At 40.6% G+C, this 15,548-nt stretch overlaps 1 protein-coding gene across 2 annotated transcripts in view; it reads left to right on the top strand.

Moving 5' to 3' along the window:
• Positions 1-15,548, top strand: part of LRGUK (leucine rich repeats and guanylate kinase domain containing) — a 115,494-nt gene that overhangs the window by 10,980 nt on the left and 88,966 nt on the right. For both annotated transcript variants that reach the window (XM_061198063.1, XM_061198064.1), the window contains exons 4-5: positions 9,610-9,710; positions 13,375-13,456. In XM_061198063.1, coding sequence (XP_061054046.1) covers positions 9,610-9,710; positions 13,375-13,456 — 183 coding nt within the window. The remainder of the gene's footprint in view (positions 1-9,609; positions 9,711-13,374; positions 13,457-15,548) is intronic.

Here is a 15,548-nt window from a genome sequence, read left to right on the forward strand (position 1 = left end):
AAATTTCTGACCTGTTTCTTTCTTCATTGATCACCTTTCTGTTCACTTTAGCTTTTTTTTAAGACGATTAAGTGTTGCTGATATGGTCTTCTCTGATTCATTTTCTGATTTCTTCCTCCCATCTGACTGCAATAATTAAAATTCACTCTTTTCAATGGCTAAGAAGCATTCTAGCATATTTTAATTCTTAAAATGCTACTGTTTTGAAAGGCTTTTTATTAATTTTTTTCTAGTTTCGTAAAACTTTTTTACGGAAAATTACAAGCGTGCACAAGTAGAGACGTTTGTAATGAATATTCAGGTTCAACAATTATCAGCCCATGGCCCATCTTGCTTCATCCATCCTTCCCAGGGTTATTTAAGGCAAATGCCAGATATGTTATCATCGTAAAGAATTTTTAGTGTTACTGGCAGGCACTCTCCCCACACCCCATACCTCCAAGATTGGTTTCATTTACTGGTTAAGGGATTGCAGGGTTGGGGAGACTCCAGCAATCTTTTGTGCTCAGCGAAGGGGAAAGAGATGTGGCTTCATACCCTTGCCCCTTGAGCAAGCAGTCCCCGGTAGCAAATGAAGCTTTCCTCTTCAGATCAGTCTCCTTCAATCTTTTATGTCCCCCTTTATTAACTCATCAAGTGTTCGAGAACTTATTGTGTGTAAGGCACAGTATATATTTTTCTTTTCAAGAGAACAGCTTTATTGATGACCTGATATGGACCAGATTTCAACTTGCATCAGAATCACCTGGAGGGGACCTGTTAAAACATAGATGCTTGTGCCCCACCCTCAGACTTTCTGATTCCATAGATCTGGGGTGGGACCTGAAAATTTGCATTTCTGATTAGTTTCCCTGGAAGCCAGTACAGGACCACACTTTGAGAACCACAGTTGTAGACATGAGGAGCTGCTGCCATCTGGTGGACAAGGAGGTCACTACACCGAGTAGGGAGAGTTAGAAGCCCAGCAACCCAGAAGGTGGATTTTTCCTATCAAAGTGATTCGAAAGCATTGAGCATCTACAAAGCGTGAAATGTACTCACCATCCAAGTGGTAGCTGCTGCTTTTGCTTCAAGACAGAGCTCCATGGTACAGCACTTACCTGCCCACAGAAAGATCAGCTCCAAGGGGATATGGGGGCCCGTGGAAATTAAGAGGGTTGAGATCACCGTTGACAGATATGGAGCTGAGCTCAGATGGGACAAATAGGCAAAACTTGTAAAGCAATTACAGTTTCTTCTTAGCTTTTCTCTCACAGGCAGCCTTTCTGGATTTGCTTATGAATTCCCACCAAAGTGTTGATGTCTCAGTGTTCTGTCCCTCCTAGAACAATTTCTTTAAAAAGACAGGCTAAAGAAGGCTGTGGTTTAGACCAGAGAAATACAGTAGAAATTGGTGGAGATCTTCTGGCTTCCATGACCCTGAGAAGGAAAGCTGTTGGGGGGATGGGGTCAGGGGGCCCTCACCTTTCTGGCTCTACCTACTCCAGGGCAGGGCCCCAGTACTCAGCTGTGCTTCCTTCTCCTGGCCTGGGGGTGACTTTGTCACCTGGTGATGGGTAGAAACACTTTGCTGGGCTTCAGGTGTGGAGGCTCTGTTCTCCTCCAGAGGCCATCTTCTGAGGGGCTTTGGTCGCTGGTTGTGTGATCTAGAGTTAAAAGACGGGTGGAGGAGCAAGTTACAGGTAGAGATGGGGCTGTAAATCCTTGTCATGTGATTCTTCCTGAGCCTTTCCCTAATCCTCCTGCTGTCCCAGGGTCCGTCTGCTGTAAAGTCGCAGAACAAAGCAACATAATGCTTCACTATTTTTATGTCGCGTATGTAATTTCATTAGAGGCGAGTATTAGCACAATAGTCCTTGACTTAGTATTCTAGGTTCAGAATATTGGCTTGGGATACAATGCAAAACTCAGACATACTTTTTAAGCAGCCCAAAATCAAAGTAAAATAATAGCAATAATTTAAATCACTTCAAATAATTAATGAGATTTAAGATTCAGTCCATCTAAAACAAAATTTAATTTATAACGAAGAACGAACTGTGGCATTTTTAGTCTTTCTGAAAACACCTAATGCAGTTATTTATGGGCTAATTATCAAAAGGATTATCTCAGGCTTTAGTTACTCCAAGGCTGGCATTATTTTTTTTTTAAATATCTTTACTGGAGTATAATTGCTTTACAATGGTGTATTAGTTTCTGCTTTATAACAATGTGAATCAACTATACATACACATATATCCCCATATCTCCTCCCTCTTGCGTCTTCCTCCCACCCTCCCTATCCCACCCCTCTAGGTGGTCACAAAGCACCGAGCTGATCTCCCTGTGCTATGCAGTTGCTTCCCACTAGCTATCTATTTTACATTTGGTAGTGGATATGTGTCAGTGCTACTCTCTCACTTTGTCGCAGCTTACCCTTCCCCCTCCCCGTGTCCTCAAGTCCATTCTCTACATCTGCATCATTATTCCTGTCCTGCCCCTAGGTTCTCGATAACCTTTTTTTTAATATATATTCCATATATATGTGTTAGCATACAGTATTTGTTTTTCTCTTTCTCATTTACTTCACTCTGTATGACAGACTCTAGGTCCATCCACCTCACTACAAATAACTCAATTTCATTTCTTTTTAGGGCGGAATAATATTCCATTATGTATATGTACCACATCTTCTTTATCCATTCATCTGTCGATGGACACCTAGGTTGCTTCCATGTCCTGGCTATTGTAAATAGAGCTGCAATGAACACTGTGGTACACGACTCTTTTTGAATTATGGTTTTCTCAGGGTAAATGCCCAGTAATGGGATTGCTGGGTCGTATGGTAGTTCTATTTTTAGATGTTTAAGGAACCTCCCTACTGTTCTCCATAGTAGCTGTATCAACTTACATTCCCACCAACAGTGCAAGAGGGTTCCCTTTTCTCCACACCCTCTCCAGCATTTATTGTTTGTAGATTTTTTGATGATGGCCATTCTGATTGGTGTGAGGTGATACCTCATTGTAGTTTTGATTTGCATTTCTCTAACAGTTAGTGATGTTGAGCATTCTTTCATGTGTTTGTTGGCTGTCTGTATATCTTCTTTGGAGAAATGTCTGTTTAGGTCTTCGGCCCATTTTTAGATTGGGTTGTTTGTTTTTTTGATATTGAGCTGCATGAGCTGCTTGTAAATCTTGGAGATTAGTCCTTTGTCAGTTGCTTCATTTGCAAATATTTTCTCCCATTCTGAGGGTTGTCTTTTCGTCTTGTTTATGGTTTCCTTTGCTGTGCAAAAGCTTTGAAGTTTCATTAGGTCCCATTTGTTTATTTTTGTTTTTATTTCCATTTCTCTAGGAGGTGGGTCAAAAAGGATCTTGCTGTGATTTATGTCATAGAGTGTTCTGCCTATGTTTCCTCTAAAGTTTTATAGTGTCTGGCCTTACGTTTAGGTCTTTAATCCATTTTGAGTTTATTTTTGTGTATGGTGTTAGGGAGTGTTCTAATTTCATTCTTTTACATGTAGCTGTCTGGTTTTCCCAGCACCACCTATTGAAGAGGCTGTCTTTTCTCCATTGTATATTCTTGCCTCCTTTATCAAAAATAAGGTGACCATATGTGTGTGGGTTTATCTCTGGGCTTTCTCTCCTGTTCCATTGATCTATATTTCTGTTTTTGTGCCAGTATCATCCTGTCTTGATGACTGTACCTTTGTAGTATAATCTGAAGTCCGGGAGGCTGATTCCGCCAGCTCCATTTTTCTTTCTCAAGATTGCTTTGGCTATTCGGGGTCTTTTGTGTTTCCATACAAATTGTGAAATTTTTTGTTCTAGTTCTGTGAAAAATGCCATTTGCAGGTTGATAGGGATTGCACTGAATCTGTAGATTGCTTTGGGTAGTATAGTCATTTTCACAATATTGATTCTTCCAATCCAAGAACATGGTATATCTCTCCATCTGTTTGTATCATCTTTAATTTCTTTCATCAGTGTCTTATAGTTTTCTGCATACAGGTCTTTTGTCTCCTTAGGTAGGTTTATTCCTAGGTATTTTATTCTTTTTGTTGCAATGGTAAATGGCAGTGTTTCCTTAATTTCTCTTGCAGATTTTTCATCATTGGTGTATAGGAATGCAAGAGATTTCTGTGCATTAATTTTGTATCCTGCTACTTTACCAAATTCATTGATTAGCTCTAGTAGTTTTCTGGTGACATCTTTAGGATTCTCTATGTATAGTATCATGTCGTCTGCAAACAGCGACCGTCTTACTTCTTCTTTTCTGATTTGGATTCCTTTTATTTCTTTTTCTTCTCTGATTGCTGTGGCTAAAAATTCCAAAACTTATGTTGAATAATAGTGATGAGAGTGGGCAACCTGTCTTGTTCCTAATCTTAGTGGAAATGGTTTCAGTTTTTCACCATGGAGAATGATGTTGGCTGTGGGTTTGTCATATATGGCCTTTATTATGTTGAGGTAAGTTCTCTCTATGCCTACTTTCTGCAGGGTTTTTATCATAAATGGGTGTTGAATTTTGTCAAAAGCTTTTTCTGTATCTATTTGAGATGATCATATGGTTTTTATCCTTCAGTTTGTTAATATGATGTATCACATTGATTGATCTGCATGTATTGAAGAATCCTTGCATTCCTTGAATAAACCCCACTTGATCATGGTGTATGATGCTTTTAATGTGCTGTTGGATTTTGTTTGCTAGTATTTTGTTGAGGATTTTTGCATCTGTGTTCATCAGTGATATTGGCCTGTAGTTTCCTTTCTTTGTGATATCTTTGTCTGGTTTTGGTATCAGGGTGATAGTGGCCTCATAGAATGAGTTTGGGAGTGTTCCTCCCTCTGCTATATTTTGGAAGAGTTTGAGAAGGATAGGTGTTAGCTCTTCTCTAAATGTTTGATAGAATTCGCCTGTGAAGCCATCTGGTCCTGGCCTTTTGTTTGTTGGAAGATTTTTAATCACAGTTTCAATTTCAGTGCTTGTGATTGGTCTGTTTATATTTTCTATTTCTTCCTGGTTCAGTCTCAGAAGGGTGTGCTTCTCTAAGAATGTGTCCATTTCTTCCAGATTGTCCATTTTATTGGCATATAGTTGCTTGTAGTAATCTCTCATGATCCTTTGTATTTCTGCAGTGTCAGTTGTTACTTCTCCTTTTTCATTTCTAATTCTATTGATTTGAGTCTTCTCCCTTTTTTTCTTGATGAGTCTGGCTAATAGTTTATCAATTTTATGTTCTCAGAGAACCAGTTTTTAGTTTTATTGATCTTTGCTATCGTTTCCTTCATTTCTTTTTCATTTATTTCTGATCTGATCTTTATGATTTCTTTCCTACTGCTAAATTTGGGGGTTTTCTGTTCTTCTTTCTCTAATTGCTTTAGGTGTAAGGGTAGGTTGTTTATTTGAGATGTTTCTTGTTTCTTGAGGTAGGACTGTATTGCTGTAAAGTTCCCTCTTAGAACTGCTTTTGCTGCATCCCACAGGTTTTGGGTCGTCGTGTTTTCATTGTCATTTCTTTCTAGGTATTTTTTGATTTCCTCTTTGATTTCTTCAGTGATCTCTTGGTTATTAAGTAGTGTATTGTTTAGCCTCCATGTATTTGTATTTTTTACAGATTTTTTCCTATAATTGATATCTAGTCTCATAGTGTTGTGGTTGAAAAAGATACTTGATACAATTTCCATTTTCTTAAATTTACCAAGGCTTGATTTGTGACCCAAGATATCTATCCTGGAGAATGTTCCATGAGCCTTTGAGAAGAAAGTGTATTCTGTTGTTTTTGGATGCAATGTCCTATAAATATCAATTAAGTCCATCTTGTTTAATGTGTCATTTAAAGCTCGTGTTTCCTTATTTATTTTCATTTTGGATGATCTGTCCATTGGTGAAAGTGGGGTGTTAAAGTCCCCTAATATGATTGTGTTACTGTTGATTTCCTCTTTTATGGCTGTTAGCATTTGCCTTATGTATTGAGGTGCTCCTATGTTGGGTGCCTAAATATTTACAATTGTTATATATTCTTCTTGGATTGATCCCTTGATCATTATGTAGTGTCCTTCTCTGCATCTTGTAATAGTCTTTATTTTAAAGTCTATTTTGTGTGATACGAGAATTGCTACTCCAGCTTTCTTTTGATTTCCATTTGCATGGAATATCTTTTTCCATCCCCTCACTTTCAGTCTGTATGTGCCCCTAGGTCTGAAGTGGGTCTCTTGTAGACAGCATATATATGGGTCTTGTTTTTGTATCCATTCAGCCAGTCTATGTCTTTTGGTTGCAGCACTTAATCCATTTACATTTAAGGTAATTATTGATATGTATGTTCCTATTACCATTTTCTTAATTGTTTTGGGTTTGTTATTGTAGGTCTTTTTCTTCTTTTGTGTTTCCTGCCTAGGGAAGTTCCTTTAGCATTTGTTGTAAAGCTGGTTTGGTGGTGCTGAATTGTCTTAGCTTTTGCTTGTCTGTAAAGGTTTTAATTTCTCCGTCGAATCTGAACGAGATCCTTGCTGGGTAGAGTAATTGTGGTTGTAGGTTCTTCCCTTTCATCACTTTAAATATGTCCTGCCACTCCCTTCTGTTTTGTAGAGTTTCTGCTGAAAGATCAGCTGTTAACCTTATGGGGATTCCCTTGTATGTTGTTGTTTTTCCCTTGCTGCTTTTAATATTTTTTCTTTGTATTTATTTTTTGATTGTTTGATTAATATGTGTCTTGGTGTGTTTCTCCATGGATTTATCCTGTATGGGACTCTCTGTGCTTCCTGGACTTGATTAACTATTTCCTTTCCCGTATTAGGGAAGTTTGCAACTATAATCTCGTCAAATGTTTTCTCAGTCCCTTTCTTTTTCTCTTCTTCCTCTGGGACCCCTATAATTCGAATGTTGTTGCATTTAATGTTGTCCCAGAGGTCTCTGGGACTGTCCTCAATTCTTTTCATTCTTTTTTCTTTAATCTGCTCTGCAGGAGTTATTTCCATTATTTTATCTTCCAGGTCACTTATCTGTTCTTCTGCCTCAGTTATTCTGCTATTGATTCCTTCTAGAGAATTTTAAATTTTATTTATTGTGTTGTTCATCATTGTTTGTTTGCTTTTTAGTTCTTCCAGGTCCTTGTTAAACGTTTCTTGTATTTTTTCCATTCTATTTCCAAGATTTTGGATCATCTTTACTATCTTTACTCTGAATTCTTTTTCAGGTAGACTGCCTATTTCCTCTTCATTTGTTTGGTCTGGTGGGTTTTTACATTGCTCCTTCATCTGCTGTGTGTTTCTCTGTCTTCTCATTTTGCTTAACTTACTGTGTTTGGGGTCTCCTTTTCACAGGCTGCAGGTTCGTAGTTCCCGTTGTTTTTGGTGTCTGCCCCCAGTGGCTAAGGTTGGTTCAGTGGGTTGTGTAGGCTTCCTGGTGGAGGGGACTGGTGCCTGTGTTCTGGAGGATGAGGCTGGATCTTGTCTTTCTGGTGGGTACGACCGCATCCGGTGGTGTGTTTGGGGTGTCTGTTACCTTATTATGATTTTAGGCATCCTCTCTGCTAATGGGCGGGGTTGTGTTACTGTCTTGCTAGTTGTTTGACATAGGTTGTCCAGCACTGTATCTTGCTGGTTGTTGAGTGGAGCTGAGTCTTAGCATTGCGATAGAGATCTCTGTGAGAGCTTTCGCCATTTGATATTACATGGAGCCGGAAGGTCTCTGGTGGTCCAGTGCCCTGAACTCAGCTCTCCTACCTCAAAGGCACAAGCCTGACACCCGGCTGGAGCACCAAGACCCTGTCAGCCACACGGCTCAGAAGAAAAGGGAGAAAAAAAGAAAGAAAAAAAGAAAAGAAAAATAAAAAATAATTATTAAAAATTAAAAAAGAGCAACCAAACCAAAAAACAAATCCACCAATTATAACAAGTGCTAAAAACTATCCCAAAAAAGAAAAGAAACAGAAACTGGACAGACAGAACCCTAGGACAAATGGTAAAAGCAAAGCTATACAGACAAAATCACACAAAGAAGCATACACATACACACTCACAAAAAGAGAACATGGAAAAATATATATATATTATTGCCTCCAAAGTCCACCACCACAATTTGGGATGATTCATTGTTTATTCAGGTATTCCAGAGATGCAGGTTACATCGAGTTGATTGTGGAGATTTAATCCGCTGCTCCTGAGGCTGCTGGGAGAGATTTCCCTTTCTCTTCTTTGTTCGCACAGCTCCCGGGGTTCAGCTTTGGATTTGGACCCACCTCTGCGTGTAGGTCGCCTGAGGGCGTCTGTTCCCACTCAGACAGGACGAGGTTAAAGGAGCAGCTGCTTCGGGGGCTCTGGCTCACTCAGGCCGGGGGTGGGAGGGGTACGGATGCGGGGCGAGCCTGCGGCGGCAGAGGCCGGCGTGACGTTGCACCAGCCTGAGGCGCGCCGTGCGCTCTCCCGGGGAAGTTGTCCCTGGATCACGGGACCCTGGCGGTGGCGGGCTGCACAGGCTCCCGGGAGGGGCGGTGTGGAGAGTGACCTGTGCTCGCACACAGGCTTCTTGGTGGCAGCAGCAGCAGCCTTAGCGTCTCATGCCCGCCTCTGGGGTCCGCGCTGAGAGCCGCGGCTCGCGCCCGTCTCTGGAGCTCGTTTAGACGGTGCTCTGAATCCTCTCTCCTCACACACCCAAAACAATGGTCTCTTGCCTCTTCGTCAGCTCCAGACCTTTTCCCGGACTCCCTCCCGGCTAGCCGTGGCGCACTAGCCCCCTTCAGGCTGTGTTCACGCCGCCAACCCCAGTCCTCTCCCTGGGATCCGACCTCCGAAGCCCGAGCCCCAGCTCCCAGCCCCCGCCCGCCCCGGCGGGTGAGCAGACAAGCCTCTCGGGCTGGTGAGTGCTGGTCGGCGCCGATCCTCTGTGTGGGAATCTCTCCGCTTTGCCCTCCGCACCCCTGTGGCTGCGCTCTCCTCCGTGGCTCCGAAGCTTCCCCGCTGCCACCTGCAGTCTCTGCCCGCAAAGGGGCTTCCTAGTGTGTGGAAACCTTTCCTCCTTCACAGCTCCCTCCCACTGGTGCAGGTCCCGTCCCTATTCTCTTGTTTCTGTTTTTTCTTTTTTCTTTGGCCCTACCCAGGTACGTGGGGAGTTTCTTGCCTTTGGGGAAGTCTGAGGTCTTCTGCCAGCGTTCAGTAGGTGTTCTGTAGGAGTTGTTCCGCATGTAGATGTATTTCTGATGTATTTGTGGGGAGGAAGGTGATCTCCACGTCTAACTCCTCCGCCATCTTGAAGGTCTCCCCCAAGGCTGGCAATTTTGAAGCATTGACTGTTAGCAGCTCAGGGGAGAGTGAGCTGGGCCACAAGGAGGCCTCGGTCATTTCTTTCCTGGTTGTGATGGAAGATGGGGATGGGACAGGTTGGGGGCCCTGGAGAAGAAGGTTAAATTGTGGGCTCATAGTGCATTTTCCACGCTGTGTGTGTGTGTGTGTGTGTGTGTGTTTTGCATATTCCTATGTTTATTCATTTCACTCATCTGGAATAATTAAGATGTGCTTACAACTGGTATAGTTTTAAAATGTTCTGATATAATGTATGCTGTTTTTAATGACTTTGTCTAAGTTTTATTTTATTGACTTACCTTATTCTTTATTCATTTTACCCCCCAGATTTGTCTTGTGTGAGCTGTATGCCTTATCTTCTAGAACTTAATGCGTCTCAGAATAAACTGACGACACTCTTCAATTTCAAGCCACCCAAAAATCTCAAGGTAGATTTTATTAATACACTAATTACATGTGTTAACTGGTTTGTGAAATACATTAACAAGCAAAACAGCACTAAAAGAGAATTCAGAGAGAGTAAGACAGAGGAGAAATGAAATAAAAAAGGAGAAGGATTTGTGTATCATTTATTTTAGAAAAGGGAGATAGTCTTCCAAGAGATTATCTTTTTCGGAAGCTTTGCTAAAACCTAGTGTCCAAACCAATGAACTAGCTTCTTTCCCTTTTCTCTGCTTCATTTAAATACTAGTTATTGTTTGTATATTTTTATTATAGCAGAACAAATTTATGCCTGAAAATTCTGTAAAAATTTCCTGAGGGCTTAAATTTTGCATTCTTTATTGATCCAACCTTTACTTTTGTTTAGAAAGCAGTGATTTCAGATCTTCATTCTTGCTTCTCTGCACTTGCTTTTGCATTTCTGAGGCAGAATGAAACTCTGTGAACGGTGGTTGATGGAGCAGCTTACTCTGCTGTGGAACGCTGTGTCTCATACTTTAACATGTGTGTAGGTCACGTGGCGTTCTTGTGAAAATGAGATTCTGATCCAGTAGGTCTGAGGTGGGCCTGAGGCTCTGCTTTCTAACAGCCTTCCTGGTGAGGCACTGGGGCTGGTCCATGGACCACACGTAAGCAGAGAGGTCATAGATTAATGGTACTCCGATTTTCTGCACACTGGAATCACCTGGAGAGTTTTAAAGACTACTGATGCCTGGATCCCACTGCCAGATATTCTGGTTCAAGTGGTCCAAGGTAAGGCCTGGGTGTGGGAATTTCTAAAAGACCCCGCCCAGGTGGCTCTAACATGCTGACAAATTTGGGAACCATTGCCACAGCTTGGGACGAGTATTTTTCTATTGGACTCAAATATTTCATTAAAAAGTTGTTTTAAGGAGTGGACATCAATGATTGCCTTTTATTACCTATTAGTTTTATTTTGTTTACAAGCCAAATTAATGTAGATCCAACGTATTCTGCTGGAGCTTGCACAAATATGAGTCTGTTTGAAATCAAGAATCGGACATCCTCCATACTGTCAGTGAGACGCCTTTCTTAATTTTTCTTCTGTTATTTCACATTGCTACATTTTTATCAGTAGTGAGTTTTTTCCCTTTGAAATTACAGTTATTGCTGTGGTGACATTCCTTTATCCAGCAAAGCCACACAAGGTGCCTATTTGTCCTCAGTATGGGGCCTTGTGGTCTCCAGGTCATCAGGAATTGTTCTTGCAGAGCTGTCTTGATTCTCCCTCCTTTGCTGTCCCCTTCTGCCTTGCCCTAAGCCCCAGTGAAATCAGCCATGGCAACAGTGTGACCCCCTTCCTTGGGAAAAACTTGCCTGGAGTTTCTTTCATTCACAACCTTGCCTCACCCCCTCCCCAAAAGACTGCACAAGTAAACAAAAACAAATCAGATACCCCATCTTTTTTTTTTAGAGCAGTTTTAGGTTCATAGCAAAATTGAGGAGAAAGTGCAGAGATTTCCCATATATCTCCTGCCCCCACAAATTCACAGCCTCCCCATTATCAACATCCCCCGCCAGAGTGGGACATTTGTTACACTCAAACCTACACTGACACATCATAATCACCCGAAGTCCACAGTTTACATTAGGATTCACTCTTGGTGTTGTACGTTCTGTGGGTTTGGACAAATGTATAATGATGTGTTTCCATCGTTATGGCAGATACCTCAATGTTTAAGTTCCTAGAGAATTAAGAGCAAATGTATTGGTAACTTTAGGAAAGTGCTTGCAAAGTGCCAGAGTGCCCCTGACGAGGTACTTCAACCCTATGTGAACCCTAAGTGAACCCTTAGTGAACCCTTTGTGAACCTGGGAGGGGAATGATTGAGGCCTTCCAATGTTTTCAATGCAGGATCTTACTAAATCCTCCCAATAGAACTGTGAGGCAGCTGGGATGGTCCCATTTTACAGATGAGTTTGCAGAAGCACAGAAAGGTTAAATAACTTACTTAACCTTTGCTGGGAGGTCACAGGGCTGGCATTGAACCCCATGTCTGAGACCCAAAGCCCATTTTTCCAGTAAATCACGCTTGTGTATAATGTCCCATCCTCTCGGATAGCTCTGCTTATGTTTCATTTATTATCTATGTGCCTTGTGCCACCAACCAAAGAAAGCATACATGTCCCAAAGAGCAGGAGCTTATACTTGTACCCTTTTTGTATTTCCTAGAATGATTTTGCTCTTAGTAGGTGAAGAAGGTTCGTTCGATTGATGGGCACTTCTTACAAGCTCTGGGTTCCAGTGGAACCCCCAGTGGGAGTCAGGGCAATATCATAACCCTTTTAAGGTCTCTCAACAAGCCCAGTATCATAAGTGCATGGAGGGCACAGTATTGGCATATAGTCCCAACAGGTGTGTAGTTAGATAGGTATCATGAGCACAGACAAGCTGTGGCACAAGAATGAAAGGTGTTGATGGAAAAATGTCAGCTATAAGTAAACCTAGATAATTATGTTTATTTCTAGCCCATCATTATTATATAGAAGAAAAAAGCAAATAAGAAATTTCATTTTATCATGCCAAACTGACTTTTTAATTAAGTCATAGAATGCATTTTACATAGTTGCAATTTGTATATGCATAAAATTTTGTTTCTGATTTTTTTTTTAACAGGATTTTGTTTGCACATTTCTATTTCTTCACATGATTCAAATACTTGTATTTTACTTACTATGCAGTCTTGTTGCTGTATTGTAATCAACTTAACCAATTTTCTACACTTGCCACTTGAGCTGTTTTCAAAGAAATTTTTTTTAGTGTCCAGTATTTAAAGTTTTTAGTATTTAAAGTATTTAATATTTAATACATTGATAAAAATAATCTTAGTGCATGGGTAGGGGGAGGTAAAATTGCTGTTTTAAAGGGCACAAGAAGATAGCAATAGTACTTATTATATAATCGCTTGATAGTTTTCCAGAAAATGATTATCATGTGCCTAGCACATTAATGCAGTGTTTTAAAAAATATATTTTTTTTATCTTTTGCCACTAGGTGAATAATTAAACAAAGTTATTTAATGTTGTTTTCTTTCTCATATTCTTGAGTAGGAACAACTAATATTGTTGAAAATGCTTTCCTAAGATAGTCAAGTTTGAGAAAGGGTGCTGAGTGGACGAGGTATGGCCTGAGGGATGAATAAGAAAGACTTTTCTGGCCTTTAGGGGGTGACACAGGAGAGTAAATTGAGCCAGAAACAGAGAAGGCAAAGAAGCCAGAAGCAAGATGTGCATATAAACTAAATGAACACAGGCTATTGGGCGTCAGCGAAAATGAAGACATGGTGGTTAGTAAGGGTGAAACTGAGGTAAGCTCTGAAGGAAGATCGAGAAAGTTTAAAATAAGTGCTGAAAATGGGGAGAGCGACTGAAGAAACAGAAAGCGTTTCTGTTGCGCGGCTGTCCGCGCCAGCCACGGGGAAGGGTCTCCCCCTTAGTACCCCTCAGAGTGGGCAGACGAGGGTCCCAGCTAGGAAACGGTTAAACACAAAGGAAGTACGTTAGCTGAGTGTATTTTCAACTATGAATTGTAACCCCTCATCAGAAAATACATTCTTGTTGTGCAAGTAATTGTGTGGTTAAGATGAATGAGAAATAAAGTATAATATCGTGCTGTCTTTCTCTTATCAGAAGGTGGATTTTTCCTACAACCAAATTTCGGGAATGTGTGATTTGTCGCCATATGAGTCTCTCACGAAACTAATTTTGGACAGTATCCTTTGAATGATTAAAGGGGAAAGTTTGATTAAGAGGCCCATGAATACATGTGTACTGGATGACCTGGAATAGTGCCGGATAGGCAATTTACTAGAGATGTGTGACTCATTTAAACGGTTAAGAATTGATATTCACAAAATGAGGATATTTTACTGACCATGGAGTAAGAGTGCAAATCAAAGCTTGCCAAGAACATCTGACACCTGAAAAGCTAAGAAGACAGTCATTCTTCTGATAAACATAGGCTTATTTTTAATTCTAGAACCAGATAAGAAGTTCTGTTTTACCCGACTCCTTTCTTCAAATTTACTTAAACTGGGGCCCTATTTTATGTAAATTCAGTATCTGAAAATCGAGATACAGCCAAAATTAGTGACTATTTATTTTACAAAATAATTCACACTAAGCTCCTTTTAACTAGCAATCCTCTCTAGTGTATTTCAAATGATGCTTTCATAAAAATTTTAAAAAAGTAAAACCAACAATTTTTGATTCGCAGCCAACTTCAAGAACATATCTGTTGCATGAGCCAGGCTCCTGTGCAAACAGAGCACCTGTTTTAACATAGACACCCTCCAGCTTCTGGACCCTAAGGGGTTGACTGGGGATCTGTGAGTTTAATGAGCTTGAATCCCTTCCTTACCCTAGAGACCAGTGTTCTCTGGGTGATAAGGGAGCAGCGCCTTCTCTTTCTCAGTATCTTTCTACCCACCTGAGGATTTTTCAGGGCAGAGTGGAGCATGAATTGATTGCCCTCGGGTACCTCATTCCAGGGATGTGGCAGCAGCTAGTACACACTAGTAATGAGGCTGGGATGTGGGGAGAACAGAAGGTACGTTTTCTTGAAGACATATTTTGTAGGAAAAACGCTTTATTTGTATATGATGGAAAGCTTAAAACATCACATCACTCTCTTGAGAACTTGTGTGTGAAAATGAGCAATTAGTGGACATTTAGAGGGTGCTCTTGAAACGAGCAAGTTTTCCTGAACGTAGCCGAATGAGAAAATGATCAAAATGAAATGTTTTGATGACAAACTAAAAGTAGTACACATTAGCGGCACCCGTCCATAGAACCTGCACTTTATGCTTGACTGTTGTATATATTGCATTTGGAAAGAGATAGTCTGACGGCCCAGAAGCTGTCTGGCTCAGAGATCTACTCATCTCAGGCCATCTAGAAGAATGCTCCTCAGGGACCACCAACAGCGTCAGCATTGCTGGAACTTCTTAGAAATGCAGACTCTTGGCTGCTACCCCAGACCTCTGAAATCAGAATCTGCATTTTTAACAAGACCCCCAGGTGATGTGAGTTCATACTAAAGCTTGAGGAGCACTGGTCTAGACGTCAGCTGCCCCCCTAAACTCCAACCAGACAAAAGGGATTGAGCATCCAGAGCTCCTTCTATTCTTCAGTGTACCCTGAGTGAGAATGGTGACACAAAAGTCTGGAGTTCTGTCTCCCAGAAAATATTCTGTGTGCAAGCATGGAGTTGCCAGAGAAAACAACTCCACAGTATTTTGGACTGAAAATGGAGGATGCATTTTAAAACATTTCTATCATGAAAGTCTTAATTTCGACATGAATTTATCTTTCCATGTAAAAAGCTAAACTGTTGTGACTTTGTAAATGTCAACAGAGGAAGGAATCAGGGTTTTTTAAACTTGACTTTAGATGTAACAATGGAGTCTCATCTCCAAAGTGTAAAAAGCTTTATTACATCAGAACCGATTGGAATTCAGAACGTAGACACATAATTAGAATGTAAATACCGTGGCACAATTCCTCATATGTGTTTTTAAAAATGCAAAGACAAATACCCAGAACTAGCTCCCCTTCATAAACTACTTCTTAGATAGCTTACAATTTTGAAAAGAGAGTAGGCTAATTTTTAAACAGTACTAACTATGCCTCTTTCTTTTGTTCTGTTCAGGCATATCATATTGTGTATAATTATGTAATTAGAGTTTTGAAAAGACTTAAAAGCTTTGAGATAAAAAAGAATTTCTAAACAACTTTTTAATGCCAGAACATTTAAAAACTTAGATGAAATGGATAAATCCCTGGAAAAATGTTATGCACCAACG

Source organism: Eubalaena glacialis, chromosome 8 (assembly GCF_028564815.1).
Source record: "Eubalaena glacialis isolate mEubGla1 chromosome 8, mEubGla1.1.hap2.+ XY, whole genome shotgun sequence".
Lineage (NCBI taxonomy): Eukaryota > Metazoa > Chordata > Mammalia > Artiodactyla > Balaenidae > Eubalaena > Eubalaena glacialis.